This window comes from Rhinolophus hipposideros, assembly GCF_964194185.1.
Source record: "Rhinolophus hipposideros genome assembly, chromosome: 7".
Lineage (NCBI taxonomy): Eukaryota > Metazoa > Chordata > Mammalia > Chiroptera > Rhinolophidae > Rhinolophus > Rhinolophus hipposideros.
Window position 1 is genome coordinate 52,735,617 of NC_138053.1, and position 25,177 is coordinate 52,760,793.

The following is a 25,177-nucleotide window of genomic DNA, read 5'->3' on the forward strand; positions in this document are numbered from 1 at the left end:
GAGGGGTAGTTGGAAAAATTGAAATATGGACTATAAATTAAATAATAATACTGTGTCAATGTTCAATTTCCCTGAATTTAATAATTTATCGTGTAAAAGAACATCCTTGCTTTTAGAAAATACACACTCAAGTATTAGTGAGTAATGAGACATGGTGTATACAAGTTATTCTTTATGTACATGTCTGTGTGCATGTGTGTGTGTGTGTGTGTGTGTGTATATATACAGATATACGTATATGTGTATATATATAAATGAAAAGAAAAAATTCTCTCTGTATACATATATACATATATATGTGTATGTATATATATACATATATACATATATACATATATACATGTGTATATATATAGAGAGAGAGAGAGGGAGAGAGAGGGAGACAGAGAGAGAGAGAGAGAGGACTATAGAATGATTTAAAGTGGTGGCAAAATGTTGACAATGGGTGAATCCTATGTTAAAGTTTTACAACTTTTTTGTAAGTCTGAAATTATTTCCAAATAAAAAAGTTTTTTAAAATTCATTAACCAAAAGAAAACAAAGTAAATACCTTTCATATATATAAATATTACCCAGTTAGAAAATAGAAGATCCCATTTATAATGGTTGTGAAGAGAGAGAAGTATCTACTTATATACCTAATAAGAAATGTGCCATACCTTTAAGAACAGGGTTTAAGAATTCTGCTGAGGGACATATAAAAACATGAATAAATGGAAGGAAAAACCTTATTCTTGACCATAACAATTCAGTGCTGTAAGAAATTTACTTCTAAATTATTCTATAAATTCATGAAAACTCAATCAAAAATAGAATTTTGTTTATTTGTTGTTTTATTTTGTTTTGGTTTATTGGGCTGGAGGTTAGCTATGAGAATGTTATATGATACTAAATTTATGCTGGAAAAGTAAATAATGAAAAACTAGCCAAGAAAATTCTGAAAAAAAGAAAAAGAAGGGAGAGTAGGGCAGAAACCTACTCTGCATAATATGAAAGCAATTAGAAAGTCAGAAATTAAAACAATTTGGTACTGGCACAGGAATAGACAGACAAATCAGTGAAACAAAATAAAGTTTAGATATAGAAGCCAGATACAGTGGAGTATGCGGGCAGGCATATGATAAAGACGGCATCTCACACTGGTGGCAAAAAGAAGGACTAAGCAATAAATAGCAAAAAGCACAAACAAAATTGGATCCCTATAACATCTCTTATACTCAATTTAGTTCCAGTTTGACCAAAGATTTAAATGAAAAGAAAAAATTCTAGAACAAAACTTAAGTGGATCTTTGTATAATCTTGGAGTGGACAAGCCTTTTTTTTTTTTTTTAAAGATTTTATTGGGGAAGGGGAACAGGACTTTATTGGGGAACAGTGTGTACTTCCAGGACTTTTTTTCCAAGTCAAGTTGTTGTCCTTTCAATCTTAGTTGTTGAGGGTGCCGTTCAGCTTCAAGTTGTTGTCCTTTCAGTCTTAGTTGTGGAGGGCACAGCTCAGCTCCAGGTCCAGTTGCCGTTGCTAGTTGCAGGGGATGCAGCCCACCATCCCTTGCGGGAGTTGAACCACCAACCTTGTGGTTGAGAGGACACGCTCCAACCAACTGAGCCATTCGGGAGCTCAGCGGCAGCTCAGCTCAAGGTGCTGTGTTCAATCTTAGTTGCAGGGGGTGCTGCCCACCATCTCTTGTGGGACTTGAGGAATTGAACTGGCCACCTTGTGGTTGAGAGCCCACTGGCCCATGTGGGAATCGAACTGGCAGCCTTCAGAGTTAGGAGCATGGAGCTCCAACCACCTGAGCCACCAGGCTGGTCCGAAAAGCCTTTTTAAAGAATGATTCAAACTTAGAAGCCAGGATGGAAAAAAATGATACAATTGACCACATACATTTTTAAAAGTTGAATAGAAAAATACCCTAAAGAAAACCAAATACTGAAGATGGAAGAAATATTAATAATACATAACCAGAGGTTAATTTCATTAGCATGCAAAGAAATAGTAAGGATAAAGGATAAAAAAAATGGGTAAGGGCCATGAATAAGCAGTTCACATAAAAAATTAAAATAAAATATAAATAACTGAAAATATTAATATCTCTTCTCATGATTAAAGAAATGCAGATTAAGAAGTGTAATTTTTACCTAAGAGAATGCCAGACATTTAAACATTTGAGAATTACCACTGGCGAGAATGTGGAAAAAGTAAGAATTCTCATGTGTTGTAATAGTGTAAATTTGTTCAATCTGTTTACAGGGTAGTTTATTTGCATTCATCACAAGTTTAAGTCACAGTTCTTTTGAATCAGAAATTCTACTTGAAGTGATGTATTCCATATTATATATGCTTAAATATGTAAAGATATTTTATAAGGATGTTCATCACAGCATTGTTTATTGTAATAAATGATCAGAAACAATCTAAAGTAGGTGAATAGTTAATAAACTATAATATAACCAATGAAATAATATTCAGTCATTTAAGAAATCAGAAGTATATATATGTACCGATAAGAAAAAAAGCATGTTATGTGTAGAAAAATAGAGGTAAGGATGACATCAAATTTCTTTTTGGAAATAATGCAAGCAAGGAGACAGTGGAGCAGCAGTTTTTAAGTTATATAAGAAATTTTATTCCTAGTACTCTACAACTAGAACATAGAATTCTATGCCCAGCAAAATATCTTTCAAAAATGAAGGTGAAATAAAAGTTCTGGCATAACAAAAGCTTAAAGCAGTCCAGCAGATCCATAGTATAGGAAATATTAAAGGACATTCTTCAAAGTCGAAGAAAGAAGGTACTTAATGGAAATTTATACAAAGGAATGAGGATCATTGGAAATGGTAACTCTGTAGATAAAAATGCACATATTTTTCTTACTAATCGATTTTAAAGGATGATTGTTTAAACAAAAATAACAATGGATTGTGAGGTTTTTAACACACATACAAGTAAAATTCATGACAATAATAACATAAAGGTAGAAAAATGGAACAGTATTGTGAAATACAAGTGACGATACCATTTGAAAGTAGACTGTAGTAAGTTAGAAGATGTGTACTATAAATTCTAAAGGAACCATTATAACAACAAAATAAGTTATAGCTAATAAGTGAACAATAAGATAAAATGGAATAATAAAAATATTCAGTGTTAACCCAATAGAAGGTAGAAGAAGAGGGAAAAGGGAACAAAGAACAGATGGGAAAAACTGAAAACAAAGCAGTGTGATACAGTCAAACCTAATGTATATGGGCAAGACACTTTCAATTAAAAGGTAGAGATTGTCAGATTGGATGAAAAAGCAAGACTCAACTATATGCTGACTTTAAGAAACACACTTGAAATATAAAGACATAAATTGGTTAAAAATAGAAGAATGGGGAAAAATACACTTTGCTAACATCAGTTGTATTAATTTCTTATGGTGGTAACAATTTATCATAAATTTAGTGACTTACAACAACACAATTTATTCTCTTACAGTCCTGAGGTTCAAAGTCCAAATGAATATTAAGGGGTTAAAATCAAGGTGTGAGCAGGGAGGTTTCCTTTTGTAGGCTCCAGGGGAAAATCTGTTCCTTTCCTCTTCTAGCTACTAGAGGCTGTGGCATTCCTTTGCTCCTGGCCACAGCAGTCCAATGTCTGCTTCTATTGTCACATTGCCTTCTCCCCTTTCGATTTTCTTGCTTTCCTCTTCCCTTCCCAAGATCCTTAACTACATCTGAAAAGTCCCTTTTCCTACGTAAGGGAACAGTCTCAGGTCCTAGAGATCAAGATGTGAACATCTTTGGAGGACCATTATTTAGCCTACCACACCAATCAAAAGAAAGTTGTTTACAATAGGACGGCAAGTTATGGCAGTTATTTAGTCATGACTGGAAGTAAATGTCTCCCACAACTTAATTTTCATTGAAAATTTTTGTATTTTTTAAATTTGTTATTTTAAATAAATTACATACTTATATAGCAAGTACAACTGGCAGAGGCAGATCCGGAAGTTAAGATTATTGATTTTTTTGGTAAGCATACGGTTTATATGGTGGGAACAAAATGCTTTTACTGATAGTGCCTGGAGGGAGCTGGGCTCAAATGGTCAGTAGTTGGTTTACTTTGCAGTGGAGCTGAGTGGAAAGAATCAAATAAAAGTTAATTGTGATGTACTAAGAAATCTGCTGCTGTACTCAATTCCCTTTGTGAGATTTTAGGATAGGGCAGGTTAGCTAGACCAAAACTGGAAAAGTTATCATTAAAGCTATTTTGAAATTCAGGGAAACCAAATGAATATTATCTCAATAATTGACAGGATTAGGAGTACCTGAATGTGGAGTTTCAGTATTTTAGGAAGTACAGTGGAGAAATGATACCTGTTATGCTTAACCTGGCAAACTGTTTTAATTGTGTATTTGCTGGCTTAGAAAATCAAAATTATTGTACAGATCAAGATCACAGTTCTTTATTTAATTTCATGACAGGTGTTTTTAGCAAAGAAAGAAAATTGAGCATTTTCTTTTCTGGTCTCCCTGGGGTTAATTTCTGTACCTTCCTTATATACTTTTTAGTTTTCTCCTCATGGTTTTATAAGACATTTTGGTAGTATGTAACATTTTGTTGGGTTTAATAGCATCTAATTCTAGACTTACATATTTTCCAGTGTGCATTTTAAGAAAATAATCTTAATCTTGTATGCACCTTTCATGGGGTTTCAATAAACATAAACTGCTTAGATGATTTATAACTTCTATAAATATTTTCAAACTAATGATGTTTGTCTCTTTCACCTTATTGCCTGTAGATGTCATAGTTGGGTTAATGGATGAAATACTTTCATAATATCATATACCTCTGTTCCAGAATGTTAACTGGATTCATCTTGTTTTCTGTATTTCTCCTGATTTTCAAATAAGGATTATAATTTTTTTGTTTTCTTTTGTTCCCTTATTTTAGAAAAAATGAAGATGAATAACATATCTCTTTCTGTTATTAACCGGAGAAACATTTTTGGAGAGAACTTACTGTATAAGGCTGCTGCGTGGAATGATGTTGATCTTGTTCATCTCTGTATTAAAAAAGGTGGAAATGTTAACCAACCAAGTTATGCTGGTAAGTTGAGGTTACCCTCTACAGTTATCATGGAAGTGGTTTTGTAGATTCAGATGAGTCACTCCTATGAATGTGTGGCGAAGGGGGCTTAAGGCAAGTCTCAAACAGAAAGCTTTCAGGTAATTTTCCAACAGGTCGCTCTTTACCATCATCTCCCAGGGAAGTGGTACAGGGTGGAGGGAGCAGAAGAGCACTGTATTTCACTTTAATGATTGTGCCTCCCTGAGGCCCTGCAGGTTGGCTGTGTGCAGTGGCCTTACGCAGGAGGATGGGGTTCCCAAGCCTGGTGGGCTACCTTTGCATGGGCGTTGTTACTGTGAGCCTCAAATCTGAATGGATGAGAAATGAGATCAAAAGCTGAAAGAAGCAGATGATATCCTGAGCTCGGGGTAAACTGATGATAAAATGGTAGATGGACAGCAGTAGTGATGGCCAGGAAAATGGAGAGAAGAGAGTATGGCATATGAGGTAGGGTAGACTGAGCGGGGAATTCAGGAACCACAGTCCATAGAAAGGCAGGTGATTACAAGTGCACTCCCACTACTTCAGCAAGCCCTGTGTTTCTTCCATAATCAGGATTTTAACACGTTTTAATTCTAAAATATAATATCAGGGTCAACTACCATCCTCCTGTAACTCTCAATGTTGGGTCCTTATTTGCTAGATAAAGCACTTGTTCCCTTGATTTTGAGAAATATGTGGCTCTTTCTGTTAGTCTCTCTCCTCAGCTTCAGGAGTAGTTCTACATGCAGCTAACTTGACTTTATGGATTTCCCAAGCATCTCTTAACATGTCTTTTCATTAGCCCTTTTTATTTGTGTGCCATCATTAACATTCTTGGTGGCTGTTCCCTGCTTGTCATCAGCCAGTTAATGTATACCTTCTCTTCAAAGCCCCAGGTACTTCGGTGACCTTCATGAATTCTTTATCTTTCCCATATTTTCTAGGCTTTATGAACTCTCTTTGTTTTCTATTTTCTTTTTCACTTTGCATTTTAGCTCTAATCTTAGCTCTAATCTTTATACTTCTGGCTACTACATCCCACAGATTGCAGAGGGTAATTTTCCAAAGGGTTGTCTATAAACCATTTTTCATCAGTCACCTGCAATGTTTTTTTAAAGTGTAACCTTTTCTTTAGCCCCCAATGTCTCTCTCTCTCTCTCTCTCTCTCTCTCTCTCATTCGTAATAAAAATCTATAGCTTAAAACCTGGAAATCTGCATTTTGAATAAGTTCCCCCGAATGATTTTTCATTCTTATTAAAGCTCAAGAACTACTGGAAAGAGGTGTATGATCTCCATGTAATATCAGTTCAATGTAGTGAGTTTTTCCAGTGTGCCTACTATGTTCCGGATGCTGTGAAAACAAAAAGATAAATAGTATCTACTAGAAAGCATTAAACATATTTATTTTGTGATACAATCCACAAAAAGCTAAGTTCCTTTTGAGAAATTATAAAATGTTCTAACAGACCAATGGTCTTTTCATAGGTAACATTTGCATTTTACAAGTCCTCATTTAAATTTTTTATATGTTTGTCTTTGATTAAAAAAACAATTGGAATAATTCCTTACCTATTAAAAGCAATGGTGACAATCAGGAAGTAGGCTGAAAAAAACCTCTGACTACCCAAAATAGATCTCATAAAACTTCTTTGCTAAAACCCTCTCAGACAAATGCCTTGAGCATCGTTTTACACAGAATTCTATTTGATTCCTATGCCTATGATACATTAGAACTGAAAAGAAAGGTTGGTACGTGCCAGTATATTGATAATAGTAAGACGTTTAAACCAACAGCAAGGCAATAGACAGATAAAAACATAAAAAATGAGAGGCAAAATTGTTGAGGACTATATAATGTGTAAGAGAGTGTACATCAGACCTTTGTGGGTGTTAACAATTGTGGCATTAGAACATAAAATAAATATTATGATCTTAAATCTTCGTTAAACGTGTTAAATTCTCTTTATAGGAAATTTATAATCCTATAAAGCTTTAAAGAGATTTCTTCCAAGGTGGTTAAAATTTTAAAAAGGAAAAAATGTTGTTAAGGATCTTCGAACTTGGAGATCTGGGAGGTAATAAAAGATCTGTTGTAAAATATACTCCATCTTTATTTTGGAGGAATGGTTTTACATCACAGGAGTAAACCTTCGGGAAAGGGAAATCCTTTTTTACATTTGGTTTCTTTCTGCAATGTGTAGCCCTTTCATGGTCTACAGTGACTCTTTGCAGAGTAAAGACCCTTCTGGCTTTATTGATGCTGGGAATTTCTTTCAACCCTGACACTGATACTTGTTCATCACTGGGTCATTCTTGCTTACATCTTAACTTAAAGAAGCATTCATTTTTAACTTCCCCTCCCTCCAAGGCCCATCATTTACTCTGAATTACTCACAGACACCTTGTTTTCTTTGGGAATTTTCTGCAGTAAATGTAAAATATGAGACTGGTTTTCCCTTGGAAACCAGGCAATTGCTTTACATTTACCTTATCTTTTAGTCATTCTGGGGTCAGGAAAACAAACATCTTTTGTTATGGTTATTTTCTCATTCCTACAGCAGCCATTTTGTCCCCTTTAGGGAACTAATTTTTAATGCAGTTTAAAGAAGCCTAAATAGGGAAAGGAAGTTTTCTTGGAGGGAAATCACCACCTGCATTCCAAAGTTAATAACTTTCGGATTTCTGACACTTCATTTTTCACCCAACCAAACCTAGACCTGTGGAAGATAGTCAAGCTGACCAATGTACAAATCAGTAAGCAAAGGTCCCAAAACCTAAACACCAATGAGTTCATGCTTTTTATCAGAAACATTACTTTGGGGGAGATATTGTGTTTCCTGGAAAATAAGACCTAGCCGGACAATCAGCTCTAATGCGTCTTTTGGAGCAAAAATTAATATAAGACCCGGTCTTGTATTATAGTAAAATAAGACTGGGTCTTATATTAATTTTTGCTCCAAAAGATGCATTAGAGCTGATTGTCCGGCTAGGTCTTATTTTTGGGGAAACAGGGTAGTTTTTATGTTATTTTTTTTAAAAAATGGAGTTCTTAAATGGTCCAAAAGTACACGCGTGAACTGTATATTTGAAATTTTTTATGAAATTATGAAAATTTTCAAAAGAAAAGTTGAAAGAACTGTACAGTAAACATCTGTATACTAATACCTAGATTCTACATAATTTTTTCTAATCACATACTTGTTGTAAAGGAAAATCACTACTGTGTTTCTCTTCTACTCACACTTACAACACTTCTGACACCAGATGTGTGCGTTTTTGACTCATCGAGCAATTCTCCGCCTCCAGCTGTGTATCCTGCAATTCAATTCAGTTCTGACACTAACCCACATTACCACAGATCCCACAAGTCCCACAAGACTGCTTCCCTCTTTAGATGTCAATTGCAAGTAGTAGGTCCCCAGGTTACCCACAGCTTCTGTTCGACATATATGCTCATGGAATTGGGGTATACTATCTACCCTTCCAGTATGTAAATGTGTTCACCAACCTAAAAAAGCTCTCCAAACACCATACTTTTGAGATTTTTATGAATGCTTCATCATGTAGGCATGATCAATTATGAAATCTATTTCTAGCTCCTCCCTCCTCTCCAGAGAATGGGGCTAGAGGTGGAGCTGAAAGTTCCAAGTTTCTAATTATGGCTTTTTCTTTCTGGTGTCCAGCCCCCATCTACGAGTCTACCAAAAGTTTCCTCATTAGAACAAAAACATTTCTATCATCCAGGAAATTCCAAGGGATTTAGGAGCTGTGTGTCAGATTGTCCTATCACTCAGGAAATTACAAAGGTCTTGGGAGTACTGTATTAAGAACTGGAGTCAAAGACTAAATATTAGAACAAAATATTCTCCTAGCACCCTTGTTTACAAGGGTTTTAGGAGCTCTGTGTCAGAAACCAAGAAGCAGAGACCAATTTATCTTTCTTATTATTTCACACTTATCCATCTGTAAATCTGTCAGTTCACCCATTAATCCATTTTTATGTTGATGCATTTCAAAGAAAGTTGTAGACATTAGTACATTTTACAACTAAACACCTCAACATAAAATATTAACTAGAGTTCAATAGTTTTTTTCTCTTTTTTGAGGTAAAATTTTCATATAGTATAATAAAATGCCAAATCTTAAATGTGCCATTTGATCAATTTTGATATGTACAGTAACCCAAACCTCTATCAAGAGTTAGAATACAGGTATTACCATCATCATGGAAAGTTCCCTCATGCCTTTTCCCAGTTATTCCCCACCCCAACTATCTGGAAGACACTACTGTTCTGATATTTTTCACCAAGATTAGTTCTGTCTCTTTTATATTTCCCAATTAAGCATGGTGTTAGCTGTAGGTATTTGTAGCTGCTCCTTATATTGAGGAATCTACTCCCAATTTGCTGATAGTTTTTATGAGGAGTGGATGCTTGGTCATGATATATCATTCTTTTTATATATTTCTGGATTTGATTTGCTAATATGTTGAAGATTTTTTTAATATTGCTGTTGATAATGATTATTGGACTATAAATTTCTTGTAATGTCTTTGGTTTTGGTATCAGTATTATGCAGACCTCATAAAATGAGTTACGAAGTATTCTCTGCTCTTCTGTTTTCAGGGAAGAGTTGTGTTAGATTGGGGTTTTTCTTCCTTAAATGTTTGACGGAACTTAAGAGTGAAACTATCTGGGCCTGCAGTTTTTTTTGTGGGCAGATTTTGATAATAAATTAAAAATATTTAATAAGTGTGGGCTATTCAGATTTTCTGTTTCATCTTGTGTCAATTTTGGTAAGTTGTACTTTTCAAGGAATTTGTCCTTTTCATCTAAGTTATAGAATTGGCATAAAGTTATTTATAATGTTCTCTTGTTATTCTTTTAATATCTGAACATCTTTAGGGATATTTTATCTTTCATTCCTTGTACTGCTTCTTCCTTCCTCCCTTCCTCCCTCCCTCCCATCCTCCCATCCTTCCTCTTTATTCCATCCTTCCTAAGCTAGAGAGGATGATAAAACAGGTATGGATAAACAGGAACGAACCATTTGTCTGGGTTAGGGGGTGGGTGGCTCCAACTACCACACCTTCCCCCACCCCAACAGACAAAGCCAAACACAATAGAAGATTCCACTGCAGGCTGAAGCAAATTGCATTCTGGTTAAAGTACTAAACAGAAACCCAATGCTGCCCCCCTGCAACTCTTCTGCCAGTGTTTCTCTCCTTAAATAAACTTTCTAACTTCTATTCCTTTGTGCTTCGTGAATTCTTTCACGACCATGACCCGAGAGCGAGCAATCACCACAGAGGATTATCAATGTTATTATTTTTTTTTTAAATAACTAACTTTTGGTTTTAAAATGTTTCTTTATTATTGTATTATATTTTATTTCTGCTCTTTTTTCTGACTTCTATTTGTTTTTGTTTTTCTGTATGTTTTTTTTTTAGCTGCTTAAGGTTGAAAATGAGGTCATAGATTTTTGTACCTTCTTTCCTACTGTAAGCATTTAAAACTTAAAATTTCCTTCTAAAGACTGCTTTTACTGCATCCCACAAATTTTGATATATTACATTTTCATTATCATTTAGTTTGAAATACTTTTAATTTCTTGTATGATTACTTCTTCGACCCCAGGATTATATTAGAAGTTGTTTAATTTTTAAATATATGAGGATTATTCACATATCTTTGTTATTGACTTCTAATTTGATTCCATTGTGGCCAATGGATACACTTTCTATGAATTTGATCCTTTCATACTTACTGAGAATTGGTTTATTGTCTAGCATGTGGTCTTTCTTGGTGAATGTCCCTGTGCACTTGAATAGTCATTCTTCACTTGTATGTAATGTTCTATAAGTGTCAGTTAGATGAAGGTGGTTGATAACGTTCAAAACATCTCTGTTTTGACTGATTTTTTTGTCTATTTGATTTATCATTTTCTGAGGGTTATTGAAATCTTCACAACTATGATTGTGGAATTGTCTGTTTCTCTCTTTAATTCTGTCAATTTTTGCTTCTTATATTTTGAAGCTCTGTTATTAGGTACATACACAGTTAAAATTGTCATGTCTTCTAATAAATTGACCTTTTAATCATTACAAAATCTCTTTATCTAGGATGTCTATATTAATATATAAAGTAGACTTTATTAATATATATTAATGTACTTTATTATATTTTATATATTATAGATATCCTAGCCTTCTTATGTTTGTTGTTTATTTGCTATGTCATTTTTAGCCTTTTATTTTCAACCTATTTATGTCTTTTTATTTAAAATATATATATATTTTAGATATATAGATAGATATGTCTATCTATCTATCTATCTCTATCTATCTATCTATCTATATATTTTAACTTTTATTTGTTTCAAGTGTGTTTTTCCAGGACCCATCAGCTCCAAGTCACATAGTTGTTTCAATCTAGTTGTGGAGGGTGCAGCTCACAGTGGCCCATGTGGGGATCGAACCAGCAACCTTGGTGTTATGAGCATCACGCTCTAACTAACTGAGCTAACTGGCCACCCTAAAATATATTTCTTGTAGACAACACACAGTTTTGCTGTTTTATCCATTCTGACAATCTCTGCCTTTTAATTGGGGTGATTAGTCAATTTTCATTTAATATAAATGGTTAGATTTAGGGCCATATTATTAATTGTTTCTTATGAGCTTCATCTGTTTTTGTTTGTTTCTTTGTCTGAGTTATTTTGTAATGGATAGCGTAGGGAGTACAGTATGCGTCTTTAATGTTTCACAGTCTTCCTAGAGTTAATATTGTAATGCTTCATATAAAATGTATGAACATTGGACATATCTTTATGTGGCAACTGTCACATATATTACATTTATATACATTATAAACCTCAAACATAATGTTATAATTTTTGCTTTAAGTAGCCATATACATTTTAAGGAAATTTATAGGAAGAAAACCCTCTAGTCGCTATATATTTACCATTTTTTGGTGCTCTATTTCTTCCTCTATGCTTTCTATTTAATACTATAAGAAAAACTCCTATAACGTTTTATGGCTGTGCTTCTTTAGGGGTGATTTTGCCTCTCAGGACATTTGGCAGTTTCTGGAAACATTTTTAGTTGTTACAACTGGAAAGGAGGGGGTGCTATTGCCATTTGGTAGAATGCTCAGAACAACAAAGAATTATCCAGCCCAAAATGTTAGTGCCAAGACTGAGAAACCTTCATTTATGGAGAAGGTTCTAGAAAGAGTGAAATACACTTTTAACATGAAACTTTTAGGTTTTCTTACATCAATCATATGATTTATTGGAATAAAATATCTATAACTTATACCTCTGTCTCTGGCTAACAGAGAAAAATAACATTTATCTGGATGACCAGTTTTCTTGGAACATCTTGTGGTTTGTTAGTTAAACTACTGTAAAAAGGTTTTTGCAAATAAGGAGAAAAGAAATACATACTTTTGAACTGACTTCTATGTAGTCCTGCCGATTGGGTTACTTTAACAGAAGTACCTTGAGCTAGAAATAAAGCTTTTTCTCTCTCTTCTCTGGAGAAACCTAGCCTGAAACCAGATTCTTTATGAGCTAATAACGATCCCTTTACAGCCCTTTTTATTTGAGGAGGGCAGGAATAGTTTTAAATATTTTATTTCTTTTCATATTTTTCTACAACAGAGTTGGGGGTGGGAATTTGATTTGTCCCTCAGATTTATTAAATTCACCAAATAATACAGGTTGTTTTCATGGTCAGATTATCTTACCTTACATAATCAAAATATTTTTTAAAGAAATAACTTAGAATTAGAGCTTTTATTTTAAGGGTAAGCACAAAACATTATTAAGATGCCAAATGTAAACAAATACCGTTTTCTTTTTGTATAATAGGTTGGACAGCACTTCATGAAGCTAGTGTAGGAGGATTTTATGAGACAGCAAGTGAACTGGTAAAAGGCGGAGCGGATGTAAATATCAAAGGAATGTACCAGATCACTCCCCTACGTGATGCTGTGGTGAATAAACATTATAAGGTACTGTGATGCTTTTATTTGCAGAGCAAATACCACGGTCTGCAAGTATGAAAACTCTGGGACCAAGTGATAGAACAATAGGCAGGAATTTATAGTATCAGTTCACTCTGCTAATCAACACTGAGAATTTATAATAAAATTTTACTGTGTGATGGATTTGTTGTGCCTAATATGGTCTGTGATATTTTACCTGTTACTTTTAATAACTGTAGAACATGTTTTGGTTATACATAGTGTCTTTTTAAACTTGCACTTAGGACTCTTTGTGTGTGGTGCTTTATAGGCTTTGGGAGAATGTTTCTTCTTAAGTGTTAAACAGTGATGTGCAGTCCTGATAGGCATACAGCTTTACAGAGTCTAGTGTCACTTTCAGAGTCAGCATAAGACCTAAGAACCTCCCAAGTTGAATGCTCCCAGTACACACCAGCACAGATGTACCAGTGGTTAAAATACCAAAATACCGTAATTACATATGAGTTGGTTAATAGTAACTGCAATAATGGTAATATTAGTTAAGATTATGAATTCCAGCACACATGTTTTATCTCAGAAATCACATATGCTCTGAATTTCCTAGACATGTTTTCAGTTCAAGTACTGTATTACAGGGCTGAGGCACTTTCTGAAAATATTTATTGCAGTATTGTAAGTTGCCTCTGGGTTCAAAACACATAGAATAGGAAAGAGCTGGGCTCTTTATCTTAGCTGGGCTGAGATAGATTTGTTCTGTATACTTTCAGAAGAAATGCCTAGTACCGGTAGAGCTGAAAAAGGCTATGTGCATAAACAGGGCACATTCCTTCCTAACGTGGAACAGTACTTAAGGAGAGTTTAGGTAGTTTAGCTTTTTTTTGATAATGTATCACCTGCTAGTAGGTGGTCGTTTCTATGCATTATGTAGAAGGCTGTGGGGAGGGAATTTGCTTGGGACTTAATTTAATGGCCAGAAGAAGGCAGGTTTGGACAGGTAATGGTGTGAGCCCTCTCTCTGTCCTTTACTCCTCTTCAAAGCTGGCCTCCAGCAGAGAAACCTAATTCCAAAGCATTTTTTCCATCTCCCCATGGCCCATCTGCTGTCCAACTTGCTAGGTCTGTGACCTTTCCTGGTCAAGAGTCTTTTCTCCTTTTGGGCAACGTGATCCCTGAGCACTGAACTTTTTCTTTTTTTCTTTCTCAGTTCTTCTTTTGTTCCACCAGTTAATTTCTGCCTCACAAACTAGAACTGTCTCCCCTCTGGCCTTTGAAAATATGTGGCTTTCTCCTGTCCCTCAGTAAAATGATAGGGACCAAAGACACAGGCCTCACTACTTACCACACTTCCTTTTGCCATCCCCTGTCTACTTATGACTTACATGCTGGTACCGTGGTGGTATATGCTGATGGTGGCAGAAAAGAGAATGACAACACAGGAGTGGAAGTCTAGGGAATGGTCATGAAAATTAAAAGCTGAAACCCAGTGGGATGGGGTGAAGTCATAGTCTGTCTTCTTTGTTCTCTTCCCCTTCTGTTTGGCTGGGGAGAGCCAACACGTTATTTCATCCAGTCCAAGAGAGATTTACAAAACTCCAGGTCGGTTCTGGACTGACTTAAGAACCAAAGCCTTGAGAATCACAGTGGGACAGGATATTGTTTTGGAGAGTGGGGTAGGAATAGTGGGAGCCTCAGATAAGGATCTAGGCTTACCTCAGGGAATCTCGTAGGTGAGGAAGAGATGCTCAGAAAAGTAGCCTAACCTTGGGTATTGGATTGCTCCTATGCCTTAGAAGTCACAGGATGTCTCATCTATGAAGCCCTGAGAACCTATTATTAGGTGCTGGACTCAGCATCTGCAGTGTGTGAGCTTCTTAAACATTCCAGAGTTGAAGGAACTTGAATATATGATCTTATAGACGTTGACTGTATACTGGAAAGATGCTAAAAGATAACTTATTTTTTTTAAAAGTGAAAAAGCCATTTAAAAACTCACATTGTATGATTCCATTTATTTGCAATATCCATAGTAATCCAAATCTAAAGAGACAGAAACAAAATTAAGAATGCGTTGGGAATGGAGAGTGACAGATCATGGATAAAAGGTCCTTTTAAGGGGAATGAAAATGTTCCAAAATTAGATTATGTTTATGGTTACACAACTTGACATACTAAAAAACATTGAATTATATTCTTTAAATGGATTGTGTGGCATGTGAATTACATCTAAATAAAACTGCTAACAATGAATATCTTTTTTTAAATGTGGAAAAGGTAGAATTTGAGAATTACAGATAATCAGCTCAGTGTGGTTCCTTAGAAAAATCTGGAACAAATTATTTAACAGATGTTGGGAGACATTTAAATGAGAACGTAGTGGTCTTTGAACATCTGTAGGCATCTCTAAGAACAAGTCATGTCAGACAAACCTTGATTCCTCTTTTATTAGGCTTACTTTATTAGTAGGTGAAGGAAATGGCGTGACAAATTGATGTAAGCTGTCATGATTTTAACAAAGCCTTTTATTTCATGGAGTGTCCTGTGTTATATGAGTATATGAAATTGGTTGACAATGTTATTGGGATTCACATATACTGAAAAAAATATTCCTCAGACATGGTGATTATTCATTCCGTGTGTGTCTGGAGCGAGCGCGCTTATGAAGTTAGACGGTGTATTCTATTGTACTACGAAGAGTCAAACCACCTCTGCAGGAGGGAACATGGACTATGTTTTGTCGTTGGGAGTATTTTTAAGAAATCCCAGACATCATACCATTTTACCCAGAAATACTTGAGCCTGCATAAGAAACCCTGAGACAGAACCACCCACCTACATTACTTGCAAATTCCTTATCCACAGAAACTATCAAATTATAAATATTTGTTATTGTTTTGAGCCACTGAGTTTTGGGGTAATTTGTTAAGTAGCCACAGATAACAAATACAGAAATCTAAATGTAGGTTTAAAATAGAGGAGGAAAGTCATTTATTTACTGCCTTTTGGTGAGAAGAGAGTTTTTTTGTTTTGTTTTTAAGTTAGAGGAAATATATATATATATATATTTCCAAATTCCTAATATCAGGCTACAGGGGGGAATTGGCAAACATGAATAGTTGGTGAAGCAGTCTATTCATTGTCGAAAACAGACTGCCAAAGTAATGTGTCCACTCCCTTGCAATTCCCAATCCAGATTTCCAGAAAAGTGAGGCTCTAGCCCCAATATTCCTTCTCACACTCCTTGATCCTGAGTCACTCTCATACTGTATAGTTTATGATTGGACATAAAACCTCCAGAGGTAAACAAACACAGCTCTTTTAGCAACCCCTTTACTGCTTTTCCTGAAAGAAAGTAGTACACTGTATTTTCTTTGCTAAAACAAAAGGTGAAGATCCAGGCATAAATTCTTTATCTTCTTGTACATGCTTGTATATAAATTATAGATTTAATTGCATCTACTATTACTTTTAATTCCTCTAACTAGCATTAAAGTCCCATAATAGAGTAATTATTAGGTTGCTGATTATCAGGTTGCCAAGTCTTAATAATTTTTAAAGAATTCAGCTCATGTTATCCCTGTGTGTGGTGTTACATTTTTCTCTCCTAGAATGCTTTGTTATAAAAGGAAAAATGCATATATATTTAATTTTCAGGTACACATAACTTAAAGAAATTCAGATCCTGTCTCTCATTCTAGATATTAATATGGAAATCTAGGCTTCTCTTAGTGTAATATTACTTACAGCCTGCTCCCCATGTTTTCCCTGATCTTTTATTAAATAACATTTATTGAACATTTACTTTGTGCCAGACACTGAGATCGGCATTGGTACCATAAAGATGATTAAGACGTAATTCTCTAGCAAAAGCTTGGAAGCAACTTAAACATCTGTCAATAGGGTACTCGTTAAATAAATTATAGGACATTCATGTAGTACATTCAATAGTAAACTGTTACTCAGCTGCTAAAAAGAATGAGAAAGTTCAGTTTATACTGACAAGAACAATCTCCAGGCTCTATTGTTGGGAGGTGGGGATAGAGAGGGCAAGATACAGAGAAATATATATAGTATATGACCACTTGTTTAAGAAAAACTATGTATACATATGTATGTATACTCATACATACATATATAGTACCTGTTGGACTAGATTAACTCTGGAAAAGTCCAGAAGAAACTATAACCAGGGCTGACTTAGGAAAGAATAACTAGATGATTGGCAGACAGGAGTAGAGGAGGGAAACTTATTTTTTATTGTATACTTTTGTGAGCCTTCTGTATTTTGAATCATATTCATTAGTTTTTCTATTAAAAAATAATAAATTGATTTTAAAAGAAAAACATAGTTTTCTTTTAAAAACCCTCAAAAAACTCAGAGTACAGGAGAGAAAGATATACAATAAATAAGTATAACATAGAGTATGTTAGGCACTGTGATAAAATATGTACGTGAAAGAAGGGAGAGGAGGTTATTCTCTAGGGCGGCAGTGGATGGGGGGACAGAAGAGCTTCATAGAGGAGCTTACTTGGGGAGTAGTAACAGATTAAGGAGTGGCCAGTTTCTCCCTGACATTCTGAGGAGGAGCAGCAACAACACAGATATAGATAGAAAACGTAACTATCTCCTGGAACGTGTTAAACTGGTGTAACATTTGCTTCTACAGAACCTGATGCCAGTTCTTGGTATATTTGCTAGCCCCATTTCTCCAGAAGCTAAACTACAAACATTTACCTCCCTCGCTTTTTTTTTTTTTGTAAGAGAAGGGATATATATATCAACAAATTATGATTCATTAGCAATTGCATTAAATTGTTTTATTGGGCAAGATGTTAGAGGTAAACACAAACTCTGTATTGTTGAAAGAGATACTTGACGTTGCTTAGAGTTGTATGCTAGCACACATTTACAGTAATGTACCTTTTGTCTGGGTTCCCTCACACGAACAATCTTGCTCCAGGTGGCAGAGTTACTTCTTTCGAATGGAGCTGATCCATTATTTAGAAGTGACGATGGAAAGTGTGCTTTGGATGAAGTCAAAGATGCATATATGAAGCGTCTTCTTGAGAGATACATTCCTAAACAGCGAAAACATCTTACTTCAGGTAAGATTCAAACTGCCCTGTTGTATCTGTTCATCATGTCAGTAGAAAGATACAGAAATTGAATTGAGAATTGTAGAAATTAAATTTATATTCCTCATAAGTTTTGAGAAAATCCACCCAGTGGTGTCCTTACTCCATTCCTTTATTTAATAAAGCACATCGACTTGTTTGCAAAGCACATAATTGAAGGACTCTAAAAGAACAAAGAAAGGTAATAGCAAATGTACTTTTCCCCAGGTGGTACATTGCAAACAGTTAAGAAAACTTCAGCCCCACCATAATCCTTTGGCTGAATAACATGATGTGATGTAAATTATATTTGGCTGTATCTTTTTCAATTACTATGGGCAATATTGTTTATTTCCATTCCTTAAGAATCTTATGGCTATACTTCTGCCCTCTCATCCATTACACTGTTAAATTGAACTGTAAAAAAACTCGATCTGCAGTTGTCAATAAAAGTATTATATAAGAATAATTTAAATACATGGCATATTCTTTATATTCTCCTTAATGCATCTGTTAGATTTTTTTTGGTAAGAAAAATATTTTCCAGGAGCCACCCTAACAGGCATGGTTCCTAAGAGAATGTGGAAGCAAGAAAGTGGCTTTTATTTCTTCTGAGTTTTAAGACTCTATATGCGCTAGTATCACCAATATAATTAATGCATCACTGCATTCCTTTGTTCAAAACCCTGCAGTAACTCTCCATTTAATCTAGAAAAAAATGCCAGTTTCCTTACGATGGCCTACCAGCTCCTATATCAGCTGACTACCCTGCCAGTGAGCCTCTTCTACCATTTTATACCACTGTCACTTGCTTCAGTCACCCTGGCCTCCTTGCTGTTCCTCAGATACGTCTCCCCCACCTCCTTCAAGTCTTAGTTTAAATGTCATCTTCACAGTGAGACCTATACCACCCTAGTTTAATATTGCAAATTGCCTCCTTCCTACCTTCACTGTATTAGTCATCTTTTACTATATTAAGAATTGCCCCAAAATTTAGCATCTTAAAACAGCAAACATTTGTCTCTCACAGTTTCTGAAGGTTGGAAATCTGGGTGCAGTTCAGTTGAACGGTTCTGTATCTAGGCCTTTCACATGTCACAGTCAAGCTATCAGTGAGGGTTGCAGTCATCACAAGGCTCAATAGGGCAGGAAAATCCACTTTTAAGCTCGCTCACATGATTATTGTCAGCCTCAGTTCCCTACTGGTTGTCAGCCGGTGGCTTCAGTTACTTGCCACGTGAGCTTGTCCATAGGGTTGCTGACAACTTGGCAGATGGCTCAGAGCAAGTGGTCCAAGGGAGAGAGAATGCACCCAAGACAAAAGCCTCAGGCTTTTTATAACCTAATCTTGGAATTGATATACAATTACTTCTGCCATATTCTATTTGTTGAAGTGAGTCACTAAGACTGACCCACACTCGGGAGCAGAATGAAGTTCCACCTCTTGAAAGGAAGAGCATCAAAAATTTTATGAACATATTTTTAGAACTACCACACTCTAATCCCTCTCACCCTACTCTATTTATCCTTTTCCCATAGCATTTACCGTGTTGCCCTGAAAATAAGACTGGGTCTTCCATTAAGGTTTGCTCCAAAAGATGCATTAGGGCTTATGTTCAGGGGATGTCATCCTGAAAAATCATGCTAGGGCTTATTTTCCGGTTAGGTCTTATTTTCGGGGAAACATGGTAATACCTTACACATAGGACAATTTGCTTGTTTTTTATTTTTGGTCTTCCCCCACCAGAATCTAGTCTCCATGAAAGAAATGCTTCATCTAGTAATAAATACTAAAACGCTATGTACATAGTAGGGATTCAGTGAATATTTGTTGAATAAGTAATGTGTCAGTCCTTTAAAAACAAAACAAAACAAATTCTTTCCATTCAAGAGATGTATATGTACTTGATTCACTTTTATTAAACTATATTTTAATAAAAATTTTTCCAAGAGTTAGTTGTTTGAATGCCATTGATTAAGGACTAAGATCTGGTACAAAACACCTTACTTTTATAATAAAGAAATAGCTTCATCGATAATTAAAGACACCAATAGGCAATTAATAAATAGTTCTTTAGAGTAAAAGATTACTTTCTGGTAGCCCAGTATTACTAGAAAATAAAAGAGGCAGACTGAACCTTACTAAGCAAACATATTAGGAAATGACAATAATTCAATTAACTATGAAGTAATTTTTTGCCTTATAAAAGTAGCTTTTATACAGTTAAATATCTGGGTATATCTGTGGGGAATATAAAAATACTGAGTTCAGTGCCCATCTTTAGCATTATTTTTGGGGTCTATTTTGCTTTTCCCACACAAATGTTTTCAGGTCTTTCAGGATAGTATTTGGTTTCCAATAAATATGGAAATTACAGGACTGTTATATGTTCCAATTTTAATAGAAAACGTTTGCATAATTTCACTTATTCCACTTGGTTTTCTCATAGCAAAGGACTTGTTTTAGAAGTCTAGAGTCTGACCACTGATGGCTGTTTTCTTTGATTTTCTCTTTTTGTTTACAGTTCAAAAGAATAGCAGTGACCCATTAGACACAGAAGATGCACACCAGCGCAAGGTATATCTTCTGTTTAGCAATAAACATTTTAATCGAATGCACCTGCTGGTTATTTTGTACATCATCAGAGGGGAAAGAAAGACTACTGAAGCATGCATCAGGAACAGTGACTTCACCTTTGCTGTGAAGACACTGGAATAATTACGTGAGAATCAGAGGGTTCTGGGCTGTTAATCTGAGAAGCAGCTGAGTAAATGTAGCATATCTGGGGACACTAATACATTGGTAGACTTCCTCTTTCTCCTCCTCTTCATGGAGCCATGAGGTTTATCAACCATGTCAAATTTCCTCTGGTCTTAACACAGTAAGAGTCAAAGATGTCGATCCATCCCTTCAAACTTTACATGGTGAGCGATTACTCTTTACCTATTGCTTGGATTGTAGTGAGTGAGAGGAAGCAGTGTCTCTGTTTTAATCTCAGCAGCCCACAGTAATCTTTCCATACAGACCAATTTGGGAGCCTGTCTTCTTGTTTTTAAATCCCTTCTGCTGCTGCCCACCGATAGTCTCTCACAGACACCAAAGGAAAAACTTGCTTAATTCTAGCTCTATCTGTATAACAATTGGGAGAGGAGAGTATTTCTAAAGCATTCTTGTAAAGTAAGGAAACTTTCATCTGATTCTTTTAAGAAGCTATAAAAATTAAGTAGATTAAAATGTTTTATTATATTTAGTAAGATAGTGCTAAAATACTGGCAAAAAGAAGTTAAATTGTACAGCAGAAAAGAAAGATTAGTACACATATGGTACTGAGTCTGAGTCTCTTACATTTGCCTTTCTTCTGTTAGTCTACTTTTCCGAAATATCAGGTTGGATATATCAGCATACCTGTGGTTAGATCAAATTATAAAACTGAATAGAATAATAATTTGATTTATGAATAATCCAGAATGAATCAAGTGTAGCACTACAACTGAAAACTAAAGCCTAACTATATATTTTGTTTCTATAGAAACCAAAATTCAATTCTAAAAATTGTGTTGGGATTGTTTGTGATGAAAATTTCAACGGACAGAAGCCAGAACATGTAACGGTTGATAAAATAAGCAAAGAGGGTGTATTTATGAAGAAAGAAGATATATATGAACATTACCAAAAAGATTCCACAAACACAAAATTTGGTAAATTCAAGCATAAGCGATCAACTCTTAACCAAATATATTCTACAGGACTCAGAAAGGACAATCTTCACAATGTCAAAAATCCAAGCACAAATGTGTCTAAATATAAAGGAAGAAGAAACACACCACATAAAAGGATTGAAGTGGATAATGCAATCCAAGAAAGCAATTCAAGAAAAACAAGAGCTGTCTCTTCTTCCAGAAGAATAAACAGATTAGTCACTCATCAGCAACATATTCTCCAGACCCTCGACTACCTCCCAGAAGAATCACGTAAACCTTGTAGCCCAGGTCTGTCAAGCCTGAAAAATGGATTATGTAACAGTATTGAGGCTTGTTCAGTTCCCCAAAAGACATATACACAGAGCCCAGATTTATCAGATAATCAAGAAATAAAGTTCTTGGAATTAGAATCCATTGACCATGCTAAAGCTGTTTCTTTCTCAGGACCTTCTTTACATACAGAAACCAAGTTACCGGTTGTTACTACAGATCAGCAGCCTCATACTCACCAAGGACTACAGGACATTAGCCCTTATAAGTCTCATGAAAACAGTAACTCTAGTGAAAAAACAGAGAGCCTGAGTAAGTGGAAAAATTTTAATGATGATGATCATAGTGATTGCTGTATCTCTGAGACAACTGTAACACCGAAAAAGGTGATAAGTTCTACAGGTTGCAAAACCCGCTGTAATCATAAAGAGAACATAACAATTAGAGAGGAAATGGATTTTCAACAATTTTTACCTCCTGAAGACCATTTTTCACAGGAAGATAAATCAAAATCAGGCAGCCTAAGCATTCTTCCACAACAGGAAGCTGCTAATTGTTCTGATTCAGATAATACAGCAGTTTCTGTATCACATGTTGCAAATTATGAACAATGCGTATGTGGAACTTCTTTTGATCACCCACATGACAATCCTGAGCATATTTCCCTGGCTTGTACAAGAACACTTTCGACACATGAAGTTTCCAAGTTTACTAGTCAAGTGGAACAATCCAAAAGGCCTCAGGATTATAGCCCCAGAGCACCAACTCCTTTAATGAATCAAACAGTTACACATATTGTGGGAAAGGTGAATAAGAAAGAAGGCACTAAAAGGAATTACACTGACAAAGGCCAAAAACCAAGTTCTTCAAATAGGTCTTTATCCACAGTTATTCATTCTCAAGTAATAGAAACAACTAAAGTTGAAAAAAGGAGACAAGGCCTTCTAGAGAGTGAAATTATACATAATACTGACAATATGAATAACAAATTGACCAACATCTCACAACTTAGTCAAAGAGAAGAGAAGGAAATTTCTCACCAACCAGGTGAGAAATACTACTAGGCATCAGTAGTATTGCTTGATTTGTACACACTTCCTATAGATTCACTTATTTTATAGAAATTTCCAAATGAATTTCTCTTAACCTATGCCCAAAGTGACCAGAACGAGGACATGTGGGCCATAATTTTGGGATTCTGTTAATTAGTTAAGTAATACTGTTTACTTTGAAAGTCAAACCATTATTATCAAAGATGGTTGCTAAATTGATAATGACAAAAATTAATACACACTATTTCTATCAATTTTTTGTGTTTATTTTTAGTATAGACTTTTCTTAGTATCAGAAACCTAACAGGAAATTGTTTTTACATTTTTGCAACAGGAAATTGTTAGCTCTTTTGATTTCAACAATTCACTGTATTCCCATCAGTTGTATCCAGCAAGCTTATTTAAATTTGTTATATAAAAACATTTTTAAAGGCTTCCAGTTCCTTAAAAAAAAACAACACACACACACACACACACACACACACACACACACACACACACACACACATACACACAAGAAAAAACCCAAGCAGTCCAGCTAGGAGCAGAAAGTTGGAACAATTACGTGACTAGACTCTTTTCTAGTCGTGTAACCAGTAAGGAGAACTACCACAATAATAACTGCAAATGTTTGCTTTTCAGATGAGGAATTAACTAATATTAACGGAGATGAAAACACTATAAGAAATTGTGAGGAGGAAAAAGGAAAAACAGATTCAGAAATTCATCTACCTACTAACATCCAGAAACACAAAGTTCATAATTTTAGGAAAAGACAAAATTTCTTGAAAGCTGCCTGCAGCAAAGGTTCGTATTCCTATACTTGTATAGGTAAAAGTGTATATCACCAAGTCCAGCAATCCACTCTCCTTCAGAGAATTTCTAAACTTTCATATTTACTGTTTATTTTTTTAGTCATTCACAAGTTTATAAGATTACTTCAGATGGTTTTACTGTAAAACACTACTTGAGAATCTGTTAGTCTTCAGATATATTCTTGTCCTGTTTGTGCCCATGATTTCTAATTTGTTACGCTAGAGGAGATAAGATAAACAGCAGACAGCAAGAATATTGAGTCGGGGTGGCAGGGGTGAACTGAGTCAGATCTCTTAGATACTTCCACTGAGCCTTTTCAACATAAAGGAAATTAAAGAAGCAGAGCCACTAGTTTCTTTGTGTCGTATGAATGAACTGTGTGTATTTAGCAGTATGGACAAGCTAACTATCCTTTGATAGTTGTTGGGCCTAGTTCTATGGTTAGTAGGCTGGACCAGTTCGAGTTAAATATTAAGCACCGAAAAATTAATTTGTCTACTGTCTAGTAAGAGATAGGAAAGAAACTGGATTAGGCATTCTCTGTGAACCTTCTCCCATTGTCCCCCTCTTATGTAAACTGAAGACCTTATATACATCTCCTGTAGTGAGTTGGATGGAAGCCTCCAAAAACATATGCCCATGTCCGAAGCCCTGGAACCTTTAATATTGTATAAAAGAATGACTACTGTGTTTCCCCTAAAGTAAGACCTAGCCAGACCATGGGCTCTAATGTGTCTTTTGGAGCAAAAATTAATGGAAGACCCAGTCTTATCTTAGATAAGACATGAAGTCTTATTTTACTATAATATAAGACCGGGTCTTATAATGTGTCCAAAAGACATATAAGACCAGGTCTTATAATGTGTCCAAAAGACACATTAGAGCTGATTGTCCAGCTGGGTCTGATTTTCAGGGAAACACGGTATTACCTTATTTAGAAAAAGAAACTTTGCAGATATAAGTTAAGAATCTTGAGATAAGATTATCCTGGATTGTTTGGATGGGCCCCGAACCTAATGACAAGTGTCCTTATAAAAGAAAAGCAGAGGGAGATTTGAGACACACAGGGGAAGAGAAGATGATATGAAGATAGAGGCAGAGGAGCCATGTAGCCAAAAGCCAAGGAAGCCGAG

At 35.3% G+C, this 25,177-nt stretch overlaps 1 protein-coding gene across 1 annotated transcript in view; it reads left to right on the top strand.

Moving 5' to 3' along the window:
- The window catches only part of ANKRD31 (ankyrin repeat domain 31), a gene marked incomplete at its 3' end in the record, with an annotated part of 132,675 nt that overhangs the window by 52,618 nt on the left and 54,880 nt on the right, over positions 1 to 25,177 (top strand). Inside the window, exons 10-15 of the mRNA XM_081053573.1 lie at positions 4,942 to 5,097; positions 12,977 to 13,119; positions 18,051 to 18,195; positions 20,730 to 20,782; positions 21,735 to 23,223; positions 23,871 to 24,035. Of these exons, the coding sequence (XP_080909699.1) occupies positions 4,942 to 5,097; positions 12,977 to 13,119; positions 18,051 to 18,195; positions 20,730 to 20,782; positions 21,735 to 23,223; positions 23,871 to 24,035 (2,151 nt within the window). The remainder of the gene's footprint in view (positions 1 to 4,941; positions 5,098 to 12,976; positions 13,120 to 18,050; positions 18,196 to 20,729; positions 20,783 to 21,734; positions 23,224 to 23,870; positions 24,036 to 25,177) is intronic.